This window comes from Arvicola amphibius, chromosome 4 (assembly GCF_903992535.2).
Source record: "Arvicola amphibius chromosome 4, mArvAmp1.2, whole genome shotgun sequence".
Taxonomy (NCBI): domain Eukaryota; kingdom Metazoa; phylum Chordata; class Mammalia; order Rodentia; family Cricetidae; genus Arvicola; species Arvicola amphibius.
Window position 1 is genome coordinate 104,534,021 of NC_052050.1, and position 27,971 is coordinate 104,561,991.

The following is a 27,971-nucleotide window of genomic DNA, read 5'->3' on the forward strand; positions in this document are numbered from 1 at the left end:
GACCCCGGCCGCCAGCAGCTCTGCCCTCCAGGTCAACTCTAGACCACCCACCTTGGGACCGCCGCCCAGTCCTGCCCTCCAGAACAGTGGGGTTCGGACACGCCCCCTCTAGGACCGCAAAGCCCCCCGGACCTGCGGCCACCAGCCCACTGGACCCGGACGCAGTGGACCCCGCTGACTCTCTTGTACAACACCTGGGAGGAAAATGCTCCCTGTCCGCCGCCGCCCTGGTGGCCACCTCCTCTTTCTGCTCCTGTTCCTGCTGCCCTCAACAACCCCTACCCGCGCACCAGCACCCTCGGGCCCCGCCGCTGCCGCCCTGTTCCAGGCTCTCGGGATGCACGAAGTGCCCCGGGGCGTCCCCACGCCCCGGCCTGTGCCTCCTGTCATGTGGCGCCTGTTTCGCCGCCGCGACCCCCGGGAGGCCAGAGCAGGGTACCCTCTGCGACCGTGCCACGTGGAGGAACTGGGGGTCGCCGGAAACATCGTGCGCCACATCCCGGACAGCGGTAAGTGGGGGTTTTGTGGTGGGACAAGGGCCATGAGGCCGGCCCAACGCGCCCAGTCCAGCCTGCTAGCAAGCTGGGGCCCTGTTTTTTAAGTCCCTTGGGTGCAAGGGCTTCCCAAGACCAGGCCCCTACCTCACACCCTTTGATACCTTCCTTCAGGTCATTTTCCAGGGGCCCCAGGTGCTGGTTGGCTCATCTCCATCTGCCCATGTCTCCAAGTGCAGGCACGGCACCCCACAGTGTCTCTTCCTTGCATCTGGTGCCCTGCCCCCACCCATCAGTCATCAGTGTCCTGCAGATGCGCCCCTCCTCTCTTTGCTCCCCTTCCTCCTCTTTCCAGCCTATTGGCTGCGACGCCACGCTATGTCCGCTCTATCCTCGCCCTTTCAGGTCTGTTCTCCAGACCCCCAGGACCCACCAGGACCTCCGGGCTGTGCCCCAAGTGGACTGTCACCTTCGACTTGAAGGGCGTGGGGCCTGCCGAGCACCCAACACGTGCGCGTCTGGAGTTGCGGCTGGAGGCTGAACACGAAGATACGCACGGGTGGGAGCTAAGCGTGGCACTGTTGGCCGAGGTCGAGCATCCCGGGCCTGAGCTGTTGCGCATGCCTGTGGCACCCGGGCTGCCAGTACGCGCAGACCTACTGGGGGCCGCAGTGGCCACCAACGCATCGATGCCCCGCACCCTGCGCTTGGCCCTGGCGCTGCACCGAGGAGCCACCACCGTCTGCGCGCGGCTGGCCGAGGCCTCGCTGCTGCTTGTGACGCTAGACGCGCGCCTGTGCCCCCCGCCGCGATTGCGGCGCCACACGGAGCCCAGGGTGGGCGGTGGTCCTGGGGGCGCGTGTCGCACACGACGGTTGCACGTGAGCTTCCGGGAGGTGGGCTGGCACCGCTGGGTGATTGCACCGCGCGGCTTCCTGGCAAACTTCTGCCAGGGCGTGTGTACACTGCCTGAAGCGCTACAGGGACCCGGTGGGCCGCCCGTGCTCAACCACGCCGTGCTGCACGCACTCATGCACGCAGCCTCTCCGACTCAGGGTGCAGGCCCGCCCTGCTGCGTGCCCGCGCGCCTGTCACCCATTTCCGTGCTCTTCTTCGACAACAGCGATAATGTGGTGCTGCGACACTACGAGGACATGGTGGTGGACGAGTGTGGCTGCCGCTAACTACCCGGGACACCCTTGCAGGGACGGCCCCACGCGAAAGCAAGGACCATTTGTTCATGTTTTATTGGTGACAAAAAGCTTAAAACAAATTTGACCAAAAATTAAGTTCCATTGCGTTGGCGCAGGTGTGCCTGGGTAGGGGTCGGGTGGCCGCTGCGGGAGGTTGGGGGGCCGTGGCAGGGCGCCCAGCAATGAGACCTCCACCCACGACGGGGAAGAACCCGCGGGCCATCACGCATTGGTCACGCTCAGGAGTTTGCCTGTGGCCTCTGAAGCTCAAACGCAAAACAAATCTTCTGGCCATGGTGCAGGCGGTGATCCCAGGCTGCGGGGCTCAGGCTTCTTAGCGTGGCCTCTCTGGAAACTTCTTGCATCTCCCAGGTCCACCACTAAGGTCTTAGAGACAACTGATCAAAGTACTTCCCATACTCCTTTGAAAGAATTCTTGAAAGGAAAAAAAAAAAAAAAAAAAAACAAAAAACCCAAACACCATATTTTCTTTAAATGAAACCCCTTTGCACTGGGACCGCGCCATGACGATCCTGGCCGCCCGCTCGGGCACAGAAACGCGAAGTTCGTCCTGCTAAAACATAGCCCCTCAAATCACGAGAAACAAAGAAAAAGAACAGCGGGCCGGTCCTGGCGAGGCCTCTCCCTCTGGCGGGCTCGGCGCCGGGCCGGCCTCGTAGCGGTGCGGGCCTCTCTCCTCTCGCCGCCCGCAGGGGGCGCCCGCTCCTCGGCGCTCCACTCCGACGTCCTCCCTGGCCGCTCTCCGCTCGCTTGCTCCTCTCTCCTTCCTCGTCCTCTCCTCGGCTGCTCACACAGTGGTGCTTCAGTTTTAGGCAGTGGAAAACAGGTATCCATTTATTTTTATTTTTATTACCCAGAATAAGATGCTGATAGACTAAGCCACATAGCTTAGCTCTTTCGCCGCCACCTGTAATCAGTGACAGGGTGAGGGGTGTCATGGCCAAGTAGAAGCAGAACCTGCCCACACCCCACATTCACCTGTACTTGGTTACAGGGGGTTGAGCCCACTAGGGCACTTGCCTTCTAGTACTGGGACAGCCCGGTGACCCCGCCGTGCTGGTATGCCCGCTCTCCCTGGTAAGTGGAGTCTTGCGAGAGTGCCACGTCAATCTGTGACTTAAACTCATCACCGAGGTAGCTGTCCTGAAAGGCAAAGCTGGAGTGAGCGAGGCAGGACTCCCACCAGCCCACACCCACCCAGCCCTCAAACTCTGGAGTCTGGGAAGAAACCCCATATTGTGGCAGGGTGACAGGCCCAGGGCCCAGAGCACAGTCCAGGCAGGGGTCATCCATCCTTCAGAAAGGCAGCACGATTGGCCGTGTGCGGCTGAGGGCCCACCTGGGACAGCTCTGGCTGGGAAAGGCCAGGCTGGCTCATCTGGAGTGGCTGGCTCATGGACACATAGCCCTGTGTGAGGGCAGCCCTGCGAGAAGGGCTGTGAGGGCCACATCCTGGCTGGCCTGGCTGTTGGGAAGGGTTGGTCTGGCTGGGCCCTGGAAGCCCCAAAGCGCTTCTTCTGGCGCCTCCACGGCCAGTCTTGCTTTTTGGGGTGCCCCGCCTGAAAGACAGCGGTGAAAGACAGCATGCTCCACCTAAAAAGCCGGCGGTGGATAGCGGGTCAGATGAGGATACAGGGCAGGGATAAGGCCATTACCAGCAGCCGGCCCGTGGCCTGTCCAAAGTACCCAGGTGGTGGCATGGGAGGCATGACCAGGTTGAAGGGAATGGGATGTTCATGGCGGCCACATGGCTGGACCCGCACTGATCATGCAATCTGGTCCGTAGGGTCTGGAAGTACATGTTTGAGGGCCGGCCTGCAAGATACCAGGGGTCTAGAGGCAGGGGCCCCAGCGGGAAATGCTGCAGTGGTAGCTAGGCCAGTCAAGCAGACCAGCAGACGGGGGCTGAGTGTTTGCCATACAGGGTGCTAGTAGAGGGTAAGAACTTGAGGAGGTAGTGAGACCTGTCCATAATGAGTTTCTAGGCAACTTAGAATCTTTTCCAGAAAACAGAGGGTCAGTCTGGCTGAGGTACATACAGGGCTTGCCTCAGGGGCATACAGGGCTAGCAGTACTCTAGGCAGCTGACTGCAGACAGGTGGCCTCTGTGGCAACCAGAGGGACAGTGCACAAATCACTAGCAGAGGGTCAGTGCAGCTCTGGGGGTCTTAAAGGGGCCCAAGGGCCTGCTTGAAGAAGCCTCATTGACCAACTGGGAAGCTCCAAATGGAAGTCAAGGACTGAGTCTGGAGGCCCACCCAGGGGGTGACAGGTCCAGACTGGACACGGGAAGGTCAACACACTGGTGGTTGCCAGGAAAACTTACCCTGGCTACTGCGGTCATAGACAGATCCAGGGATGATGGCCTCGCGGGCATCATACATGGCTGTAGGTCATGAAGCGGGCCCCCTGCCAGGGGTGGCACAAGAGCGAGGAATGTGTCAGTCAAACAGCAGCAGGGCTAAGAGCTCCCAGCTTTCCCAGGCCCCAAGGCCAGCCAGTTGGCCCCCGTGTTGACTGTGTTGACGAGCTGCGAGGCTTGCTGAACTGCATGAGGCTCTCACGCAGGTTGTTGAGTGGCCCTTCCACCAGCGCCTTCTGCTCCTTGTAGTAGCTCAGCAGGTGGTTCCACAGTGGCTGCTTCGACAGTGCTTTTGGGTTACCCACAATGATCACACCATATCTGCAGGGAAACAGATATGCTGAGAGCTCAGGGCTACACCCACATGACTGCACCCTGAGTATTAAGAGCTGGGTGCCAAGAACCCAACATTGGTCAACAAATGAGGTAGCACCTTAAAAAGCTGAGCAACTGAACTAATCATGACCCAAGCAGAAAAAGGACAGGGTACCAGAGACACAGGGACACACCAGGTCTGAGTGTACTTCCAGGACAGACGTGGAGAATAGGGCAAAGGAAGGGGCTACTTGTTCCTGGCTGGTGGCAGGTAGCAATGGGTAGCTGCCTACCTCGCTCTGGTGAGGGCCACATTGAGACGCCGGGGGTCGTTCAGGAACCCAATGCCCTGGTGCTCGTTGGCACGCACACAGGACAGGATGATGAAGTCCTTCTCCCGGCCCTGGAAGGCATCCACACTGGCAATCTCCACTTCCTAGAGGAGACAATGCCCTGTCAGCCTTGTCACTCAGTTGCTGCACACCCCAGGGATGGGCTGCATGGTGACAACCAACATAAAACCACCAGAGCTCCTCATCTGTCACATGTTCAGGACACTGTGCTGAGCTTCTGTTAGGGTGCAAGTATCACGTCCCGTAGGTGGCACCAGCTGTCCTGTTCTCTTACGAAGTCTCACTCTGCACTTCCATGCCGGCAGGGTGCTGACATAGAAGGCAGCACTCATCACACACCCTTTCCACTCTCAGCTCCAGCAGTCCAGAAGCACATCAGGCAGCCTTGCACATGATGTGTGGTCACGTGCTTGCTCCTCGCTGCTCAACACGCCGAGGCACATTTTAATGCATTATCTGCTGTGCCCTTGCATATACCCCACAGCATGTGACAACAGGACTTGCCCTTTTCTTCCACTATGTGCAGTCGTCTCTGGTCACTAGAAAGGCTGCACTCAGCCCTGGCCCTCGGGGCCTCTGACAGCCTACCTGGTAGAGCTTGGTGTGCAGGGAGCCACTGAACTGCATGTATTGCACCAGGTAGGAGCGCTGGCCCTCGTAGGGTGTGATGATGCCAATCTGGTCAGGCTTGGCACCTGCCTTCAGCAGCTTTGTAGTTATCTTCTCCACATTAGCTGCCTCCGTCCTGAGAACATCTGGCTGTCAGTGACAGGCTCCCTACAGCCTGTCCCCAGCCTGATATGATTTAAAGCAACCACGGGAAACTGGAGAGCACGTGACAGTCACCCACGCTTTCCCTTCACTGACAAGTACAGCAACCCAGGGAATGAGATGCTACGGCGGCCCTACGCACAGGTCGAAGCTGCACACCTGTTGAGGTAGGACGTGCCAGAGCTGGCAATCTCCTCCTGGCCCTGTGTCACGTAGAAGAACATGGGCTTGTCAGGCTGTGGCCACTGGAAGTCAAAGCCCTTCTTGACACGATCCGCTGTGTCGGGGAAGACAGAAGCGTCACTGCTGGGAAGCACAGACGCTGAGGAAAGTGAGGTCGCTGGGCCCGTGGTGCTGCCTCCAGGCTCCCGAGCCAGAAGAGGGGAGCCACGGGGCCAGGCCAACACTGTTTAAGGCATCACTAGGAACAGGAGACATTCTCAGTCCCCTAGCAGCTACACCACCGGCGTGACAGTGGGACCAGTGAGCAGCACCTGTCACAAGCAAGTCTGTCTATAGACCCTCATCCTCACATCAATCCTGGCCTACCCATCAATACCCTGCTGACCTAGGCGTCACACTGCACCCCTTGGCTGCCACTATTCTAGGTTTATTCAGGCTTCCCACTGTGCAGATCCTCACACCCTAGAGGCTAAATCCACTCCTATCAGCTTATCCCTTACCAGGGACCTTCCTCCCAAGGGTCCAATGTGTCACAGCCCATCAGGAGTGAAGGAAGCTGGCACTGGACGGCACCTTGCCCTAGGCCCTCCAGTATACCAGGGAAGCACAACATGGTTCTTTTAACTTGTCAATGGAGTCTGGGGCATAACAGCCACAGAGGCACACACCCTAGGTGGGGGCAGGCCATGATACCACAAGGAACTCTGGTGCCCCCCAGGCAGGGTCTGTCCTGGCACACCTTAGCCAGGGACATGCAGGCCTCTCCCAGCATTTCAGCTGTGACACCTGAGTCGTAAGGAGCAGCAGAGAAGAGGACTCCCCGGAATGCTCCCATACATGGGCAACAGCACAGGTCACAGCTGGCAGAGCAGAAGCCACCCTGCCTACGGCTACTGGGATTCCCATGCCAGGCCACACGGCACAGATCTGATCAGGACCCTCCCTATCTAAATTCATCAAATGCAGGCACTCAAATCCACATGGACTCACTGAGAAATAAACCCACTGCTGAAGCTGTGTGTGTTGAGATGGGGTCTCACTATGTAGCCCTGGCTGGCCTTGACCTCTGCTTCCTGAGTGCTGGGATTAAAGATATTATAAATTTTTATGAGAAATAACTTTATACTGCTAAAACGAGACAGCGGCCTTTTCTTCCTCATGGTCAAATCCCTCTACGCCACAGTCAGACTGCATGGAGGACAGCTGGGCCCAGGCTGGTGTCTGCCTTTGTTGTGGTAGCTGACTGAGGTGCACAGCCTGGGACTGTCACGGGGTTAGAGCCAGTGTGGAAGAGAACTCTCCGGCAGGAAACCTGCCATAACAGACCAGCTCTGTGTGGTCACCACATACACTGCCCAAAGTGCTGGTGTGAGTTAGGGAGGCCCAACTGTTACCTGCAGTGACACCATTCTGCAATGAGCCCTCGTAGAAGATGTTGGATGGGAAGGCGCTGAGTGCGGGGTGCATGCGGTACTGCACCTGCAGGCGGATGGGCCGGATGCCGAGCACCACCAGGCGCTCGAAGAGCGACTGTGACAGTCCGGCCTTGGCTGCCTTTTTGCACATCACCACAGGGCCCAGCTGACAGTGGTCGCCCACGAGGATCAGCTGTGGCAAGAAGTCCCTCAAGTCAACACCTCAGGCTCTTGCCAGCCTAAGTGCCCCCCCCCCCCCCGACAGGGGTTCACCTCCACCATCCAAAAGCAAGACTGTGAGTGCGCACTGTGCTCACACTGCACAGCAGGAGGTGGCAGCAGCGGACCACATGGACCCAGCACTGCTACAGGACAGGACATCAGGAGCCACTCAAGTGGCAGCTACCTACCTGCTTGGCCCCAAGGACCACAGGCACCATGCACTCAGGCTCAGTGGCCTGGGTGCTCTCATCAATAAGGATGGACCGGAATTGCATCTTGGCCAGTCTTGGGTCACCAGCACCCACACAGGTGCAACAGATGACATCTGCGTTCTGGAGAAGCACAGGCATAAGGACACATAGGCGTAAGTTGCCCTGCTCAATATCCACTCAGCAGTTGTGTGTGTAGGAACATCTGTGTACATGTGTGTATGTTTTCCTGATGGAGTTTAGCTGTGTTGCCCCAGGCTGACTTTCCACAAGCAGTTCCCCAACTAAACAAGCCACTCCTTCTGACACCCAAATATCAGCACCACAGGCTACCATGAGCAGGAATGTTCAAGACGGTACCGTTGTCTGGGGCACACGCCCCAGCACACAAACAGCTTTATGTCTGAAGGACAGTGCTGAGCGGGTGGAACCCCAAAGCTGAGACTCCAGCTTTGGTAGCCTGGCTTGTTAGAACCAGGAGGCCAACAGAAGTGGCAGCTGTGTGTCCCTGACTGTAGGCACAGAAGTAGAGACCAGGGCCTTCAAGTGCTCCCACGCTCCTGACTCAGACAAGTCTCTCAAGTCTCTCTGCCCACAGGGAACGGCCACCAAGGCTCCTGGGCTGGCACCACACTCACCATGAGCAGCTCTCTCTCAGCTGTGCGCTTGAGCGCCCGGTACCGCTTCTCGTCCGCGGACGACAGTTCGCCTGTCTCGTCCTTCAGCTGCTGCAGCTTCTGCAGCTCAGGCATGCTACAGAACACACAGCAGGAGTAGGAGTCAGCGCCAGTGGCAGGGTGCAGCCTGTACCAGGCCCCCAGATGCAGATACTCACCTGTCCATGTTCCTGATTTGGTTGTGCAGAGCCAAGAAGGACACTGGGGAGTCAATGGCCTCCCGGCTCTTGGCACAGAGGCGTACAACCTTCAGTCCTGTCTGGTGGATCTTCTCTGTGAGCTGGTCCACAGCGATGTTACTTGGAGCACAGACCAGCACAGGCCTGCACAGAATGGAGTGGGCTGTCAGCATCACCCAGAGAAGCTCACCAACGGCCAACAGTGGAACTGCATAGCTCTGATTCCAGCAGGTGCAGCCATGCCAAGGCAGAGCAAGTAGTTTCCTGTCCCTACCCAGCAACCATAATCTGAACGCCACCCATACCCTTTCATTCGTGTGAGGCAGCCTTGTGGCTTTGGGACACACAAAATACCTGTATTTTGACACTGCACACGCTTTCTCCGTGGCCCAGGCAGAGCCAAAACAGCCCCCCACCCACAAGGCTGTTGCTACTGAGCACCTACCCATTGCCCTGCCGAGCAAGGTGGTAGACAATAGTGGCGGATGTCACCGTCTTCCCTGTGCCTGGCGGGCCCTGGATGAGGCTGAGTGGTCTCTGCAGCACGGTCTTCACAGCATACACCTGCAAGGATGTTGTTTCAGCAGAGCTCTGGTTACTACAGACGCCCACAGGCCCTGCTCCCAGGGTCGCAGTGGCACCTGAGAGTGGTTGAGGTCAGGGAGCCCCTGAGCTGTGAAGCGCTTTGGCAGCTGGCACTTGATGACCACATCCTCCACCTCGTGGCCCAGCAGCTTGTGGTAGATGTATCCTGACACGGAGGTTTCATCCACAGCAAAGGTCTTCAGTGCACTCTGCATCCTGTAGGAAGAGCCAGGGTAGGACCCATGTGGGCCACAGGTACTGGATGGTGGTGGAGGGGTCCCCATGGCCCTATCACCCTGGGGGATAGGTGAACGAACCTATCAAAAGAGGTTGACTTCCACACAAAATCCACCTGGAAGTTGTGGGTCACCTCCACAGGCGCACCCACACTGCTGCGGAGCTCAATAGCAATCTCATCACCGTAATCTGGATGCTGAGTTAAGTCTGCTTCCTGTTCAAAGCCGCTACCCTCTATAGGGCCACTGGCTTCTGGTCCTCCTGAGTGACACTCCATCCATCACTAGACCAGTTCCCCTTGGTGTCCGCCAAGGGGGCTGCTGTAGTCTGACTCCAGGCTATTACATAGACAGACAGGTATGCGCACGCACGTGCACAGAGACACACACAAATAGCATTGAGGTGGGACAGCTTCTAGCCAAGGCCACTGTGTGCATGTCCCACACAGAGGGAAGACAGGAAGGAATCACACATGTTAAGGCCTTGGGGACAGCCAGGGGTCCTGTTATGGCACCCATCCTCCCAGCTGACGTAGCAAAGGATACTATCAGGGACCTTGATGACATGGCCAATCCCCTTCCACAGGGGTGCTAGGTCCCCTTTGTATCGCAGACAGATCTCATCGCCCTGCATGAGCCGCATATCTTGCAGGAAGGAGCAGCAGAGTTAGCACTTTCCAGAGGGCCGTGGCCTCCACCATGCAGAGTTCACAAAAGAACATGATACAGGGGACTAGGGATGTTAGGCTACTTATGGTCACAAATATTTTAAAACTTACAATCACCTCTTAACCAAATTATGACTAAATCCTCATTACCAGAGTCAGTCTTGGGCAAAGTGAAGAAGGCGATTCTCTTCTTGTTAAGGCCCAGGTCCCACCTGACCGTGATGTTATCTTGAGTCTGAACATATGAGAAACAGGGGCTAAGTTAGCCTACCACCCACTCACGGGCCAGGCTCCCCACAGGACAGGGCCTCTAGAGAGGCCATGCCTGTGCTGCACAGCCTTTGGGGTGCAGTGCACAGCACCCACAGCCAGGAACTCCAACATCTGGGAAAGAAGCAACAAGGACCCCCCCCCCAAATACCCGTTGCCCAAGCTGGACCCAGCAGCAGACTTTGCAGAGAACCTCAGGAGACCCCGCATGCCAGGATCTGTGGGGAGAAGGTGCCTGGGGGACTGGTGGCATGGGGCCCACCTCCCAGAAATGTTCTTGGAGCTGCAGACAAAGTTGTGAACCAGACACAAGGGGTTCTCTCTGACTTTAAAAGAAACACTTTTGGCCTTCTTTCAAAATGCCCACAGTTCTGGTCTGATGCTGTTTGCGTTTCTGGTTCCATCCAGGTTCAAGCTCTAGAAGAGTCCCTGACCTTCAGGAGACACTCTGTTAGAGACCCAGCCTACACACTGCACCACATCACCTGTGACTCCTTCAGCTTCTTGTCGTAGTCAGCTTCTAGCTTGACCAGGGGCCCGAAGATGTTCTGGTACTGGTAAGCATCCTCATACCGCAGGAGCACGTGCTGGGGCTCCTCATCCACGCCGGGCTTCTCCAGGTCCTCCAGGGTGGCTGAAGGGTTTTCCTGTGGCCAAAAATAGAGCTGTGCTCGCCCTGCTTAACCCATAGCCAGTAATCGAGAGCTCGGAAGGAACTGGGGCTTGTGTGGCCTCTGAGCACAAACCCTCATGGGTGGAGAGTGGCCACTTTGCTGTGAGTCTACGCTCTAAACCTACTGTACTGATGGTTGTGGGCATGTCGGCAGCATTCTGACCCCAAGAAACCTGTAAAGAGCACCCCCAGGGCCCAGAGCAACACTAGGCCCACAACCAAGGGCTCTTAGAGTCCTGGACATCCTCCAGTGAGTCAGGTCCATCCATCTTTCTACATCCTGCACCCATATGCCTCCCCTAGGACCCACTGAGCTCAATAAACCCCACTGTGGGAAACAGAACAGAATCTAGGTACATCACGGTAACTAGAACCTGACCATCCAAGTGCAAAGAGACTAAGCTGGAAAGGCTTACAACATCTTTGTCCCACTCTACTAGTGATTCCTGATTAAAAAGATGCTCAAGTGACATCCCTAGCAAGATCTGAACAATCTAGCTAGTCCCAGTAGGAGCCAGAGTCCCATACCTGACCTCAAGCCCTGACTCATCCTCTGGGACAGATGCTCTCTGGAGCAGGAAATCTCATGACAGCCTCAACCAACTATTCAGACCATCCACTCTGTATCCTTCAGCCAGCAAAAATACCCACTAGCCCCTGCAGGTTCCCCAGGCCAAGTCTTTCCTCCCCATGTCCCAAAGGCCCCAGTGTCAGGCTGGCTGTGTGCTTTTGTGTCTCTGCAGCCTTGGGCTAGTATCTCTGGATGGCTCACCTTCCACAGCTCCTCCAGCTTGTTGATCTGCTGTGCAGTGATCTGCCGTGCCCGCAACTGCTCCTGCTCTGAGGGAATCTTGACCAGCCATGACAGGAAGCATCGGTCCTGGATCAGGGGCTGCCACTGGGAGCTGTCCCAGTTGATGTCCTTTAGGCTGCTCTGGCTGGCACAGGGCTGCCTGTGCAGGTGTGGGGTAAGAGAACTGGTTGGGACCTGGCCCAGGAGGTCTCTAACTAGCCAGAAGCCAGCAGCATCCGCACATCTCAGTTCTGGCCCCAGCTCACAGTAGACTTGTTTCCTTCCTTTTTTTCGAGTTTTTGGAGACAGGGTCTCACTATGTAGCTGGTCCTGGACACTCTATGTAGACCAGGCTGGCCTTGAACTCAAAGAGGTCCTCCCGCCTCTGCCTCCTAAGTGCTGAAATTAAAAGCTTGCACCACCATATAAGATCAGACTTCACTTTCTAATTTGACCAGAATACACACATAAAAGCCCCTTGGATCCCAACAGTCCCTGCCCCGCTCAGTCCTGTGCTGCTACAGGCAGCTCACCTACACAGCAGCACCACTACTGAGTCAGCCTTTGCAGGGATGAAGCCCAGCAGGAAGACGTTGCGGCAGCCGCAATTGTAGCATTCCAGCACTGTCTCGCCCAGGGGTCCATCCTTGTGCAGCGTCACCTCCTTGCATTTTGCCCTCACCAGGTGATTTACAATGTGGCTGGAACCAGGAAAACACTGGCAGTTAACACCCCAAGCCTGGCTTTTCACCATTTGCAGATCTATGGCCCCCATGGAATGCTCTGGGTACTACCTTTCATGGTCCTCTAGCACGGTGGTCACACCTCATGCCTGTGCACCCGGGAGCCACTGTCCTGCCCCAACCCATCTGCCTACAGGAAACCGCTCATTGGCTCACAATCCCTGCAATTTCTTCCATTCCCATTTTCTTTAGCTGGCTCAGTTCATGATCCTCTAATACCACTAACGGCTGGGCGGGCACAGCACAGCTCCCCAAAAGAGGCCCCTTTCTTCCATGCCTACCTGCAGGTCACTTCCTGGTCTATGCAGTAAGGGGCTGCTCTGAAGACTGCAGTTCCCATTCCCTCCATGCTGCCACATACGAGGACATGTTCTACCTCAAGGGTGGCCTGTGCCAGACTGGTCAGCTTGTCCCAGAGGGCCCATGACCTCTGCCAGCTTTTCCTGATTGTTATAGGGGACGCCAGTCTTACAAGACCCCATTACAACTTTCACCAGAGTCCTTTGGCAGCCATTCAGCCACTTTTGGCTTTGTAGGCCTGACTCCTAAACAGTGGCCACTAGATGCCTTGCTTAGGCCAATTTCCCCCACCCCAATCCAGGACAGGCCTTTCTTGCTTACTGTGAGCTTTATTTTATTGCTTTTTCTGAACAGGAGGAACTGGCGCCAACGTAGCAACACTTAAAAGTATCTAGAACCTTCTGAGAATGGGATGCGTTGGTCTCAGAAGATGAACTTAAGACCATTTAAAGATGCTGGCCCCTGCCTCCTGACCTTTCCGCAAACCTGGCACCTACAAGCTTCTGTGGCGTTCTAATGTATGTTCTGAGAAACAGACCCCTGCTGGCAGTGGGGCGCAGGCACACCAGACTCAGCTCTGCTTCTCTCAAGGAGTGGGAGGACCCTGTCATCATTATGGAAAGCCAGAATAGAGTGGGGCTCAGTAGGAACACCCAGAGATGGTGACAATTCTAGTTCTTCCTAACGACTTAGGATCTGGAACCATTTGCCCCAGAGTCAATCAAGTGAGGGGCGCCAACTGGATGCCCGTAACCTCCCAGGAACAAGGACAAGTAGGCTGTACTAGCCTCATCTCATGTGAGACAGGCACAGACTAAGAACGAAATTACGCCAAACTCCTTGCATAACGAGCCAGCCAGAGAATCAATCAAGGGTAAACATGCCGAGGCGTTCACATGCCACCATCTGTTTCACATTATACCAGTCAGAGGGAGCCCAGGTTCACCAGCGCCATCACATTCCACGCTTCACTCCAACGTCATCGTAACTCACTGCAGCCCAAGCGCCACTGATTAAACACACATGCATGGCTGTTAGCTACCTGCCAGAAGTATTTCCTCGGCCATTGCAGAACCACTTCTTGCTGGTATTGCAGTAAACCACGCAGGCAGGATCATGGATTCCGCAGTAACTGGAAAAGTCCAAACTCCAGCAGTCAGTGCTGGCCCGCAGCCTCTGGGATAAGTCCTTCTTCTTACAGAGCTTCTGGTTTCCATTAAACACAAACCCAGTCCCAGCAAGTCAAGTAACAAAGTCACAGCCACCAACACAGCAAGATGAGGGCAACACAGATGCCAGATGCGAAAGCGGTCCCGGCCCCTCCCCTCAGATTGCAGGTTAGAAACAAGGCTGTGGTCAGGGGAGCACCTGACTTCAGCAGAAGGCACCGTGGACCCAGCAAACTCTCAGGCCTAGCTCAGAGGCTGGTGGTGCTATGCAGCACCCTATCTGCCCTAAGTCACAGGTTCTCCATAGCTCTGTTGTGCACTGGGCCGGCTGGGGCAGGAACTGTCAGACCAGAACATGCTCTCGCTGGCTCACTAGTCTACCGCGGCAGCAAGGAGGACTAGGGCACCCAGCTCAGCCTGCCTGGGGGCTCTGGAAAACATTTGTAAATCAGGAGAGCCATGAGAAAGGAAGGTCTGTGGAGGAGAGAGGCCAAACTCGCCCTGCAGAGGGCAGCAGGTGGCTGCAGAAGCTCCAGTGAAGGCACCAGCTCTGGCCTAGGGGGAGCGGAGGATGGCGACTAAGGGCTAGCTGAGTTGGGTGTATAGCAGCTGGGACATCCCAACTCTTTAAGCCTCCACTCGCTGGTATGACTCTGATGGATCTGAGAACCGCAGTTGATCAGAACACATCCCAGCCCACAAACTGTCCATGCCTCCCTACCCCACCTTTCAGAGTGGCTCTTCAGGGTCCCTGGGTTGGGGCTCCTCTCTAGCTCCTAACCACCAAGGAGTAGGGCCAGTTCAGGGGAACCCAACAGAGCTACGTGAACTCAGGGTATCAGGTACTGAGCCCAGGGTTCTGACAAGCAATAGAGACTGGAGCCACCTCCTAGCCTACCTGCAGGCGTGGACTGGGAGGTCCTTGGTGTAGTACGTGTCTTCTTCGTCTTCTTCAAAGTTGAGCTCAGCCAGCAGCTGACTGGTCTTGGCCACACTGTCATCCACAGCCCCATTCTGCAAGATGCCCTCTGGTCCAACCTACAGTAGAACACAACCCCAAAGGGTGCCACTCAGCCTGATGGCCCCCAGCCATAAAGCTCACAGTTAAGCAGTCAAGAGAAACTATCTGCACAGCTGAGATGCACAGGAACAAGACAACCGTTCCAAACCCGTCACACACACCCTAGGAATAGTTGCACCACAAAGGCAGAAGCAAGACTTCCACGCCCAGGTGGTTTTATGGTGAGGCCCAGGGAGGCCTCAGAGTCACAGCACAGGATGTCTGCACTGAAACCCCACCAGAGACCATGCCGCCTTGGCTAGCCTGAGGCAGGGCTCCATAACCCCAGGAACCCCAGTCCCAGCTGACACTGTAGATGTGAGCCTTGCAAGCCGCAGGCAGGCATTTGCAAGTCACTTCTCAGATCCTAAAGACAGGGTGCCCACGAGAGGCCAGGACCCCCGCGGTGATTCCCAACACTACCAAGATGCACCTATATGGCTGGGTCACTTGTCCGTGTGTACTCGTCAGGCCGCAGTCACCCCATGTCTATACTGACTCCAAAGGCAACAAGGGGAGTGTGCTCTGTGGTCTAGAAGCGATTTTAGACAAGAAAGGCCCAAAGTAAGTCTGGACTCGTCTTCCTCAGTACTGGGACAGAGCCAGGATCTCATGTATCATTAGGAGCTCTACCAGCTTCTCTCCAGCCCTGGCCCCAATGCTCCAATTTCTAGATGACACCATGCCATTGCAAAGAATCCCTTTAAAACTGTGACCAAAACACAACACAACAAAACAAAAACAAAACCAAAACCCCAAGCCATAGAGCAAGCCAGGTATGGAGGTAGGAGGATTACCATAGGTCCCAGGCTGGGCTGAATCGGGGTTGCTTTTAAGCGAGCATATCAGTGTTATCAGTGGCATTATTTCTCACCCCGTGACAGGCCTGTCCCATGATGGCCACTAAATGCTTCCTTCTCCAGAGCTATGACCATTATGAACTTTCTGTGTACAAAGATACTAGGGAGTGCCTGTAAGTGGGACAGAACCTGACTGGCTCACTTCCCTGAGCTTAGGACCCTCACCTTACTCAAAACCCAGCCTTGCTAGACAGAAGCTCATATGCAGGTTGACACAGAAGAGCTCAGAGCCTGCCTGGGACCTGAGCTCTAACAGAAGTCCTCACAGGCCTGAGAAGAGGCGAAGCGGGGCTAGGAGGCTGTGGTGACTGCTAGGGCTGTGCCGACGACAGGGAGCAAGGCTCCGTCTCGATTCTCTGGCCCACACACCTCACACCTGCTGCTCCTAGGAGCCATCAATTCTCCCCAGGCCATACCATTTTCCACCCCCCCCCCACATGGGCACAAGAGCTCAGATTTCTGCCTGTCTCTGCCACACATGGTGTCCTCTAGCCATGTAAATGGGGCTGAGATGGAATCCTAGGGTGGCCTTGAGCCACCATTCCAGTGACCATGCATGCACTGTTGGTCACTCTGTCCCCTTTCCCATGTGTGTGTGAGCCCCCCACTCCCCACCCCATGTGGTGCCTGGCCTGGAATTTTGTCAGATGGTCCCCATTGTGGACAGAGGCTGGACTGTATCCCAGGGCTGGGAAGGAAGGTGATGTCTCAGTGGTCCTGACTCAGCATTGGTATTTTGCCTGCATGTGTATCTGTGTGGGGTTATCAGATCTTGGAGGTACTGATAGGTGTACCACATCGGTGCTGGGAATTGAACCTAGGTCCTGTGCAAGAGCAGAAAGTGCTCTCAACTGTAGAGCCATTTCTCCAGCTCTGATTCAGTTTCTCATTCCACAAAGCCTAGAATGTCCCAGTCCTCTAGGGAAAAACCCAGTCCTCTAGGGAAGCTGTCTACTGGCTTCTGGAGAAGAGCCGTCCTTATTTGTTCCAGTGGTGCTGGGATGGAGCCCTAAAACTTCTGGGTGAGTACCCACAGCTGAGCTGCGTGACAGTCACAGGTTCATATTAAGAAACTGTAGTGGAATAGGAGGCAGAGAGAAGCACATCTCTTCAAGGCCAATGCCAGCCAGGGTGCCACAGTGAGGTCCTGTCTTGAAACTAATATAATTTTTAAAAGGAGAAAGGGAAATATTTTTTCTGCATGTAGAGCCAGTCAGGTGTGAGACACCACCAGGGCGTCAAGGTCCTAAGAGCACTGTGCTTACGTCCCTGTGCAAGCTAAGGGTGAGAAGCCCTGGTCACCCTGAGAGGCAATAAAAGATAAACACAAGGAAGATTCTCCATCACCCCACAAAGGCCAAGCTGGAAAAGATTCCAGGCTCGGCGCACAGCCTGGCAATGGACTACCCACCTCTACACATTCTGTAACTGTTGAGGGCAAGCATCTCACGCTCTCAGAGGGACATCTGGTCCCAGATGGTAACAGAATGAGCTAAGAGCAAGGGACAGCACCTGGCACAGAGCAGGGCCAGAGCCCTTGCCCCATGAGGAAGTCCAGGGCACACTGCCACCTCACCAGACTAAAAGTCATGCCATAGGTTCCCCAGCCAACTCAAGGGCCCAGGGCTGGGTGTCTTAGGCCCCACTCAAGGAGAAAGTCTGCTCTACTACAACACTTGGGCCCACCCAGAAGCTGTCAAGTGAATTAAACCTACAAGGGTCACCTGCCTGGAGACTGATTCCTACAAGACACACAGAACTCAGACCCTGGGGCAGAGCAGTGCAGAAAGGAAACCCTGCTTCCAGAAGAAACTTGTAGAAAGTTTCCATTGTGTGATGCTGTGACTTCAGATTAGAGGTGTACCACAGGACTCATGGGCATCACTCCACTTAAGTCTGCTGGCTGGCGCCCCAAGACCTTGTTTGGCATGCACCACCCTCAGCCTCAGTTAAGCTGTCTATATGCCTTGAGGTGTGCAGCACCCACCAGGGCAGCCTTGAATCTGTACCTGGCCCCAGGGACACTGTTTGGTCTGCTCCTTGTAGTAACCCCACCCCTGAAGAGAGCATGTCCTCCAGGAGGCCCCAAGAGTCTTAGCCAAATCCATGTCTGCCATCCAAAACACAAATGCTGGGATGTAAAGTGAATCATCTCTTGTTCTCCCAAGCCCTAAGCAGGAGATAAGTGGAAGCTGCATTGAATGGGGTACCCCTCCCCCAAATACACAGAACAGCCACATCCCTTCAGCTGGTCTTTCCAGCCTCAGGAGAACAAGACTTAGTGTCTTGATCAAGGGGCTGCTTCTGATCTGTATGGCTATGAACTTTTTTCTTTTTTTAAGATTTATTTATTATGTATACAACATTCTGCCTCCATGTATGCCCGCACGCCAGAGGAGGGCGCTATATCTCATTACAGATGGTTGTGAGCCACCATGTGGTTGCTGGGAATTGAACTCAGGACCTCTGGAAGAGCAGCCAGTGCTCTTAACCTCTGAGCTATCACTCCAGCCCCGGCTATGAACTTTAACTTTAGTTTGGACCCAAGCTGAATTGTAGTCACTTCTGACCTACAACAAAGGCAACCTCACTGGGTCCAGTTCAGCAAGAAGTCCTCCTTTTTTCATCCTGTGGCCTCTGACCTCTATTCTGTATGGTATGAGCTCACCGGTACCTCACAGGCACACAAGGATGGAACCATGCAGGTAGCAGAAAACAGCAAACCTGAGAGTACATGGTCAGGAGTCAGCCACCAAAGCCAGAAGCCATCCTAGGTGACAAAAGCAGCAGCATGGCATCCAGGCGAGCCACACCCCACAGCCAAGCACTAGAGTCCCGAGGAAGCAGCAGTGCTGCAGGCATGCTCCCATAAGAGTTGGAGCAGACTGGCCCAAGCCATAAAAAGCACCCCACCAAAGCTGCTAACACTGTGGGCCACCATCGACACCTAGGCTCTAGGGGCCTTTTCTCTCACTAGACCTGAGGGACAGGGTTACTCAGCAGCCGAGGAGAGGGCTCCAGTGCCGTTGTCATTCAGAGGCTGCTCACACATGGCCAGAGGCATGCCCACAGCACTGCCATGGCATCCCTTAACTCACCCTAGACCACCTTCTGCCAGTCCTCTACTTAGCCCTACCCAAAGCCTTTCTGCCTAGGGCACATCAGTGCCCGCAGTCCCTTCCCCTCCAGGCCACGCTCTCACCCAACTTAGAAGCCAGCACCCCTAAAGGCTTCCATAAGCACTCAGGTCATCCTCACTGCCACCGTCCTCACAGTGCTGAGTGAACACCATGAGCAAGGCCAGGCCTTCCTCCATCAGTCCTGCATGCAGGAGGAAAGAAAGGCACCATGGGGCTGAGGGCAGAAGTCAGGCCACAGGCTGCCAAGAGGTTATAAGGGGCACAAAGGAACACTTGAGGTGCAGAGGGGGTGCCAGTTCCAGCCAGGAGTTTAGTGAGGGCCTCAGGGCCCCATCTGCCTCATGTGTAGTACATGTACACATGTGTAGTAGTACCACTGTAGTACAGGTGCTGCCCAGAGGAGAACTACAGCACAGAGAGCCACAGGGGCTGCTGGACTCTGTAAAGACTACAGGTAGGGAGAGGCTGTCTGTCTGCTCTCCCCTGGCACACAGAGCTAGGTAAAGATGCTAAGTTTAACAATCTTCGAGTCGTGCGCCCTGCACATGTGCACTCAGAGCAGGTCTCCACCCCACAGTGGGACACTGCAGGAGGCTGGACCCACCAGACAGTGAAGACGGGCATGATAGAAGTTCCCTGAGAAGAGGACAAGCGAGATGGCTCTGTGACTAGGGCTGGATGAGGTGCAAAAGTTCCAGAGTTTGAGCAGCAATGCCCGCAGACACTGGTGTCCCTCCCTGAACAGATTCCACTTCAAGGACAGCTAAGGGCACTGAGCCAGCAGCCTCTAGGCCACTTCTCCCTGCATACTATCACCACCAAGTGCTGTGTGGGCAACACACCTGCACCTGCAGGTTCACCAGGAGGAGGTAGGTACTGGATTCACAGCAGCACATCAGAGTCTCAGGCGGTACCTAAAGCCACTAAAACTCCCCATGCCATCAGTTCGGGAACATAGTAGTACCTGTCTCCTAGAATTTCACGTACGATGAAGGGCCTATGTGCTAAGCATGTAACAGTGGTGGCAGGTCCCCAAAGACCCATCACATCAGAGCAAGGACAGTGCAGCCCTTCACTGTGCCATTAGTGGGTCCTGTTTCCACCAGATTTCACTGAAAGAAAGCCCACAGCAGTGCTCAGGAGCTGAGCAGCCCAGGGGTCTCTCCCACAAGCCAGCACACAGCTGAGACCTGAAATCACCTTTCAGTGCTCACAGAAGAAAGAGACCTGGAAGAGTCAAGAATTGGGAAAAAAGCCTGGCCTATCTTGGGGACTCTGCAGGACAGTGCCAGCACATTCCATCTGGACCTGCAGGGTTCTTACAAACACTGGGGCCTTTCACAGAAAATGGGGATTTCTGGCATTGACCCAACAGTCCTCTACCTCTAGACTCCAGGATCAAATCCCTGCCGAGCCAGCATAGCAGTCCAGCAGCCCCCTAAGCAGTGACGACATGGGACTCCAGGACAAGCGTCTTCCCCTAGAACATCTCCCACAGGTGCTAACCCACAGCAGAAAGTCAGCAGGGATAGCTGTGTGCAGTGCAGCCACTCAGTCATGAAAAGGACACGATACATACCAGCACATGAATGCACTGAGGTCACGACAGCAAGCGAAGCGTCAGGCACAGAGCCGGTGAACAACTGATTTAGTGTCTGCCCAGCATGGATGGGGCTATGGTTCTGTCTGCACTCCAAAGAAATGAGCCACAAAGATGACAGACACAGGACAATCAAAACATGCCATCTCTCCAGCAACAGGAAGGGCCTGGGACATTCTCATCCACAGAGGCCACAGGACTAGCATGGCCAAAGAGAGGCTGGGGGTTGCAGGGACTCAGGATGAGATGTTCACTGTGCTGTTAGCTTTCTGAGGGTGAGTGCAGGCTCCATGACTCTGTTTCAATAAAGTTGGGGAGAACTACCACTGAGCCAACAGGAAAAGCTCAACCTACTGCACAGGGAAGCTTCCTAGGAGCCCCTTACCATAGATAATCACCTTCAAAGACAAGTAAAAAAAAATAAAAATAAAAAATCAGTATTTCTGGTGCCTGAGGCCACTGGCTGTGCAAGGGAGGACTTTCTCCACTTTGTAATTCTGCTCACTTTCCGCCCACAGATGTCCCACAGATGTATGTCCTCCTAAGACAGGATGGAAGGTGCTCCCTCCCTTCCCGGACAACGATTTCACGTTAAGAGGCCACAGGTGGGTGGAACGTGGTTCAATCTCCAATTTCAACTGGCGGAGCACGGCACATCCATGTGAGCACACACACAAGTCTGCTGATGCACTTCAGCTAGAGCTAAAAGACCTTGAGAAGAAGCAACCCCCCCTTCTGCTCCTGGTCTTCCCATCCTGCTGCATGGTGGGTGACCCCATAGTTCTCTCCCCTCTCCAGGTGGATGAAGCCAAAAGGAAAGGTCTACCCGGTGGGGGAACTAACAGGAGGCCTGGCCTTCAGGGCCATCTCACTCCTCCAGGCAACCAGCTCTCTCCCAGCTCCCTACACCGAAGGTGAACAGCTAGAAACAACACACACCTGTTCCCAATTGCTGAGGGGCTGAGTCAACCCTCTCCTTCTATTAGGACTGAAAAAAAAAAAACGAGCCCAAGTGGGTGGTCTACCCACAGGCATGACTCAACCAGCCAGCTCAAAGGCCCTCCCCCAACAACAAGGTCTGAGATCACTGATGAGGACTGATGGTGTCTCCCTAGCCCCAAGCACAGGGACACACCTGTGGCTCCAGCCTGCAGCTCCTCTCTGAGAATACAGGAAAACAAGCTGTACAGTGCGAGCAATCTGAGGTGCTGGCCAGTTCCTAGTCCAAGCTGAAATATCTATGCCACCTGTCATTCAAAACAGAGTCCCTCCCAGAGGCACCCATGTGATACCCACTGTCAATGCCTCTGAGGAGTAAAACTCAAACCCAACTTTTTCAGGCAGAGCCTAGGAGTTACATAACACTGGTTTCAGCAACAGGCAAACCCAGGAGGAAAAACAAACAGGCACCGGCCTCTCCAGCCACCCCAACCAGCCACGAGTGTGCTGCTTCCACCACAGGCGCCAAAACCCTGGCTCTTCCTTGCTCCAGGGACCCCCTAACTTGAATCCGAATGGCCTGGTTGGAGGGATGGTGGATTGAAATGGTTAGTGGGTGGGATGAGGTGGTTGGACTGGCTGAAGAGGTGACCCAGGAGGACACTTTGGGCCCAGAAGATAGCAACTGTGGACAGGTCATCTTAGGCCTGAGAGAGACTAAGGTAGGTTACCACAGACACACCCAAAAGGCTCAAGCCTCTGGCATGAGGCTTGAGCCGGAGCAGATCCTGTGTTACAGAAGGACATTTAGGCAGGTCACTGGACAGCCTGGACAGGTAGAGGAAACAGGGCAAGTAGCAGAGACTTAGGTGCAGGTGGCAAGTAAGTGGTTCAAGAGGTAGGGAATCAGAGGAGATGGCAGGGAGCTGGGCCAGAGCTGCAAGGAGCTAGAGCAGGTGGCAGGGACCGAAGAAAGGTGGCAGTGACTGTGGCAGGTACATGGGACATGGGATAGGTAGTTAGGACAGGTAGCTGAGGGTGGAAACAGAGATTTAGGGAAGAGGCAAGTAAACTACAACCAGGGTAAGGTAGCAGAGTTTTATCTACGGCAGGTTACACGGACTCAAGACAGGTGGCGGTTACCTGAGGCAGTTAAACAGGAATGCAAAGTGGGTATCCATGGCCAGTTAACAGGGGCTTTCAGAAGCCAGAGTGTGAAGCGGGCACCCGGAGCCTGCTAACTGTGCCTGGGGCAGGCTCACAGGGGCCCAGGGCTGGTTAACTGAGATCTGGCGCCGCAGCTCCCGCGCCCGCCCGCCCGCCCGCCCGCCCGGCTTCCGGCGCCGCCATGCGCCGCTCCGCTCACTTGTGCGTCTAGCTGGCCGGCCGCGCCGCTTGCGCTCGCTCCACTCGGGCCTCCCGCGCCGCCGGGGCCTCCGGGGGGCGTCTGCGTCTGGCTGGGGAGGGTGAAGTCCGTGAACTCGAACTCGGAACCCTGGGTGTCGGCGCCGAGCAACTCGGCCTCCTCAGTGTCCAAGAAGGTGAGCGTCTGCGAGCTGGGGCCGTACGCCTCCACGCTCATCCTGCCGCCGGACCGCGCCCTCCGCCGGCGCCTCGGCGCACTCGAGCCCGAGGCTTCGCCTAGGCCTAGGCCGTAACCTGGAGCAGCTGCCGCCGCCGCCGCCCCGCGAGCCGAGCGAGCTCCGAACCGGCCTCCGGGAGCAGAGCCGAGCCGCTGGCTCCGAGCGCTGGGTCGCTGCCGCCGCCTCGCTCCTCCGCGTCGCCGCTCGCCTGAAAGCCCACCGCCACTCTCAGCCCCCTAGACAGGAACCGCCGCCGCCGCTGCGGTGCGCGTGCGCGAGCCCGACGCCGACACAGGTGCGCGTGCGCGAGCCCGACGCCGGCGCAGTCGCGCGCGCTCCTCCCGGAAAGCGGCCAACTGCGCCCGGGCTCTAGAAGCTGAGCGGGAGGGCGCAACTCGCCAAGCGCCTGCGCGAATGGGCGGGACTTCAACCGCCTTAAGGACTAGGGTTCGCGAGCTAGGACACGCCCCAACCGCTGCCCGCTGGTGCGCTTGCGCGGTGGTGTTTGGGGCTGGGTGATCAGAAGGTTCGGGCTGAGTGAGGGTGGAGGCTGGTGCGCAGGGACGGTGCACTTGCACTCCTTGAGCCCTGCTTACCTCGTCTGTCAACTCGGCTCGTAACCATCCACGGTGGACCCTGCCAATGGTGGTCACTGCTTCTCCTGGCGCTCGTGAAGCCTTTGACGACAACTCCTTTCTTTTGTCTTGAAACCGGGTCTCACTACATAACCGTGCTAGCCGGGGACTCTGAGAAGGCGTCAGACCCCCCAGAACTACAGATGGTTGTGAGCGCTGGGAGCTCAACCTCCGCAGGAGCAGTATGCACTCTAGCCAGAGCCCTCTCTCCAACCTGTTTTGTTCACGATAGAGGGTCTCATCTGTAATCCAGGCTGATTTGGAACTCTGGTCAATCCTCCTGCCTCAGAGTCCCTGGTACCAGGATGAAACGCGTACGCCACCACTGGAGACCACAGTGTTTGCCACAGAACCCTTTGTGCATGCTACAGCCACAACCAGCATGGAGATGCAGGACCACAATCCTCCCTGTGCTTGTGTTCCATGCTCAGAGAGCTGAATCAAGGTACAGTACACCTCTCGGATCTACCAGTTCTGGGCTGAGCGTGATGGTACACTCCTTAAATCCTAGCACTCAGAAGGCAGAGGTAGAAGGATCTCTGTGACTCTTGAGGCCAGCCTGGTCTACATAGCAAGTTCCAGGCTACCCAGAACTGTCTCAAAAACAAACGAAAAAGAAAGAAAAACGTGGTGACACAGGCCTTTTATCTCAGAACTCTGGAGAAGAAAGAGAATCGAATTCAAAGTCATCCTAAGTTATATAGCAAGTTTGAGGACAGCCTGAGCTGCATGAGAACTTGGCTAAAAATAATCAGTAGGTAAATGTTGATGAGACCAAGGACTAGCCTTGGTCCCTGCAGTCTTCCACCACAGGACAAGGCCATGCCTGTAACTGCTACTCAAGAAAAGGTTCTCCTAGCTGGCGGGCGGTGGCGCACGCCTTTAATCCCAGCACCTCGGGAGGCAGAGGCAGGCGGATCTCTGTGAGTTCGAGACCAGCCTGGTCTACAAGAGCTAGTTCCAGGACAGGCTCCAAAGCTATAGAGAAACCCTGTCTCGAAAAAAAAAAAAAAAAAAAAAAAAAAAAAGAAAAAAACAAAAAAAAAAAAAAGAAAAGGTTCTCCTATGCCTTATTTTTTTGATTGCTATACATTTATTTAATTGCATGTGAGCACACTTGCACCTGCATAGCACATGTTATGGGGTCAGATAACAGCCTGCAGGAGGTGCTTCTCTCCTGGGGGCTGGAACTCAGGTTTGGTGGGGAGCCCTTTAACCACTGAGCCATCTCCCTAACTCCTTGGCCACTTACATTCAGGGTCAGCCAACAGAACGTGAGATTAAACCAACCAACTCCAGACCTTAGTGTTCTTTTTTGGAAGAATGTACTTGTTAGATCCTCTCACCTAAGCTCCAAGAGTCTGGGTTCTCTATGATTTGAACTAAGCCACCAGAACACCTGACATAGAGCCAAGCTAACCACTCCTGATTACAAACATTTCCTATTTATTGATGTGCGGAAAAGACCTAATTAGTAGATTTAAGATTTATTTATTTATATTTTTTCTTTTCTTTTTTTTTTGGGGGGGGGGGCGGTTCAGACAGGGTTTCTCTCTAGCTTTGGAGCATGTCCTGGAATTAGCTCTTAAAGACTAGGCTGGCCTGAACTCACAGAGATCCACCTGCCTCTGCCTCCCGAATGCTGGGATTAAAAGCATGCATCACCACAGCCCAGCTAAGATTTATTTTTATTATTTTTTTGGTTTTTCGAGATAGTTTCTGCGTGTAGTCCTAGCTGTCCTGGAACTCACTCTGTACACCAGGCTGACCTTGAACTCACAGAGATCCGCCTGTCTCTGCCTTCCGAGTGCTGGGATTAAAGGCATGCGCCACCGCCACCCGGCCTTATTTTTCTTTTTAATGGCACCTGTGTGGTATGTGCACATGAGTGCAGTGCCTGGAGAAGTCAAAAAGTGGAGCCTCCTGCTGCGGGTGCCGAGAACTAAGTCCAGTTCCCCGGAAGAGCAGCCAGAGCTCTTCACTGCTCTCTGGGCCCTGTTGGCTGACTTTTCGTTATTGGAGAGGAAACTCTGGGCACCCCTCTACTTTGGGGGCTGCATGGCCAGCAACAAGGGACTCCATCATCTTCCACACTGTGGGTGCTTCCTACTGTATTCTCAGTGATGGGAAATAAAATGCAATTAAGGCAGCAGCTCTGAGCCTGTGGGTCTTGACCCTTTCACAGGGCTCACATATACCATATACATCCTGCATCTCAAATGTTCACATTGTGATTCATAAAACCACAGCAAAATTACAGTTATGAAGTAGCAACAAAATAGTTTTATGCTTGGTGGTCACCACAATATGAGGAACTGTATAAAAGGATCACAGCATTAGGAAGGTTGAGAACCACTGGAATTAAGAGCTGCAGAGTTCCAGGAGGTGGTGGTGCACACCTTTAATCCCAGCACTCAGGAGGCAGATGCAGGTGGATCTCTGAGTCCAAGGCCAGCCTGGTCTGAATCAAAAGGGTCTTCTTTTCTACAGATGTTCTTTGTGAAATGACCTAGGGTGTTGGTACTCTAGAATACAATTTAATAAAAGTCATGGGCTGAGGCCGGGCAGTGGTGGCACATGCCATTATTCCCAGCACTCAGGAGGCAGAGGCAGGTGGATATCTGTGAGTTCAAGACCAGCCTGGTCTACAAGAGCTAGTTCCAGGACAGTTAGGACTGTTACACAGGGAAATCCTGTCTTGAAAAAACAAACAAAATCAAAAAAAAAAAAAAGGAAAAAAGTCAGGGGCTGAAGTGATGGCTCAGTGGTTAAGAGCACTGAATGTTCTTCCAGAAGACCTGGGTTCAGTTCCCAGCACCCACCTAGGACAGTGATCTGTAAGTTTTCCCCTTAAATAAATAACCCTTTTTTTTTTTTTTATCCTAATTCTGAACTGGTGTGGGATTGTTTTACGACAACTTTTGGTTTTAGAGTCCTCTGGCTCTGCTGCCCCACTGCCAGCTTGGAGTACACCCAGCTTGGCGCGAGCCCTCCCTCAGCAGGCCGTGGGCTGTGCGTGGAGCCAGCAGTTCAATATAGAATCTCGAACAGCGACCTTTCTTGCTACAGACCAGCCTCAGTTCTTTATATTTTCTCTTTACACACCTCAGATTGGCTTCAAGTCACCAAGCGTCTTACTGTTTCCTCTCGCCAGGGTGCACCGCAGACATTCTGTTGACACACGGCTTCCCTGGTCTGAGCTAGCTGTTCTGCTTCTTTCTAACATTTTGTTTGCACTTGCCTATTCTGTTGCTCTAGAGATATCCGCAGACACGCAGATTTCAGACCTGCCATAGGTGAATTCACATGCACCCGCTAAGCCCTGCTGGGTTAGTTTTATAGGTGGACCGCGACACCTACTGGCAGGTTACAGTTATTGCACCTAATCCAGCTAATTGAACCACGGGTAAGATTTAATATCCTAATTATAGATCATAAGTTGCTAATTTCAAAGGACAATATGTCAGACAATCTAACTGTCCAAAGTTTCAATAGCCTCTTTACTTACACCATTGCAAGTATTTACAAGACTTATATGATGTCCCTTCTACATCACTATTTTTGTTTCTGGGGTTTAGTCTTGTACTCAATATTTATTTTGTAAAAATGTGGTTTGACAATAGGGCTAAGAATGCGGCATTTTTAGAAATGGTACAGTCTTTTCAGACTGAAACCACACTTCTCAGGAAAGAGGTTAGAAATCTGAAGGATACGACCAATTTAACTAACAAAACTCAGTCAACTGAGCTACTTTGGGAAATGGCACAGACTGATAGTAATTTATTTAAAGGAAGATTCAGCACTCTGTAGAAGGAAACAGCTGATTTGGCACATAAAACCCACCAGCAAACCTTTAGCAGTACCAACAGCCCTACCTTTAAAATGGTTAACTGAGCCAGGCGGTGGTGGCTTACGCCTTTAATCCCAGCATTCGGGACGCAGAGGCAGGCGGATGTCTGTGAGTTCGAGGCCAACCTGATCTACAAGAGCTAGTTCCAGGACAGGTACCAAAGCTACTGAGAAACCCTGTCTCAAAATACCATAAATAAATAAATAAATAAATAAATAAATAAATGGTTTGGTACAGTTAACTTTAAAAAAAAGGTTAACTGAGAAGCCAATATGGATGAAGCAGTGGCTTCTTGCTGAAGATAAATTGCAGACTTTGGAACAGCTGGTATGAGAGCAACTACACCTAGTGGTGTAGGAAGGTCTTCTTTCTATGTGTTGCTTTCATTGGTTGAATAAAGAAAACTGCCTTGGCTTTTGATATGGCAGCCCTTAGATGGGTGGAGAAAATACAGAACAGAATTCTGGGAGGAA

At 54.3% G+C, this 27,971-nt stretch overlaps 2 protein-coding genes across 2 annotated transcripts; one reads left to right on the forward strand and one right to left on the reverse strand.

Moving 5' to 3' along the window:
- The first annotated feature begins 205 nt into the window (after positions 1-205).
- Gdf1 (growth differentiation factor 1) lies at positions 206-1,783 on the forward strand. Its single transcript, XM_038324677.2, has 2 exons — positions 206-509; positions 900-1,783. Exons 1-2 carry the CDS (start codon positions 206-208, stop codon positions 1,676-1,678), a joined length of 1,083 nt encoding a protein of 360 aa, XP_038180605.1. The 3' UTR covers positions 1,679-1,783.
- Upf1 (UPF1 RNA helicase and ATPase) lies at positions 1,725-23,276 on the reverse strand. The gene is given in 29 exon segments (XM_038324679.2): positions 1,725-2,615; positions 2,729-2,851; positions 3,048-3,128; positions 3,130-3,150; positions 3,152-3,184; positions 3,186-3,268; positions 3,363-3,440; positions 3,443-3,523; positions 4,035-4,100; positions 4,202-4,240; positions 4,243-4,391; positions 4,679-4,821; positions 5,327-5,483; positions 5,669-5,786; positions 7,087-7,300; positions 7,518-7,661; positions 8,177-8,291; positions 8,374-8,538; positions 8,840-8,958; positions 9,036-9,195; positions 9,297-9,405; positions 9,762-9,860; positions 10,034-10,118; positions 10,639-10,800; positions 11,599-11,779; positions 12,153-12,320; positions 13,705-13,794; positions 14,730-14,869; positions 22,797-23,276. Coding segments are annotated over 28 exon segments (3,336 nt in total). The 5' UTR covers positions 23,013-23,276; the 3' UTR covers positions 1,725-2,615; positions 2,729-2,731.
- Positions 23,277-27,971: the final 4,695 nt, after the last annotated feature.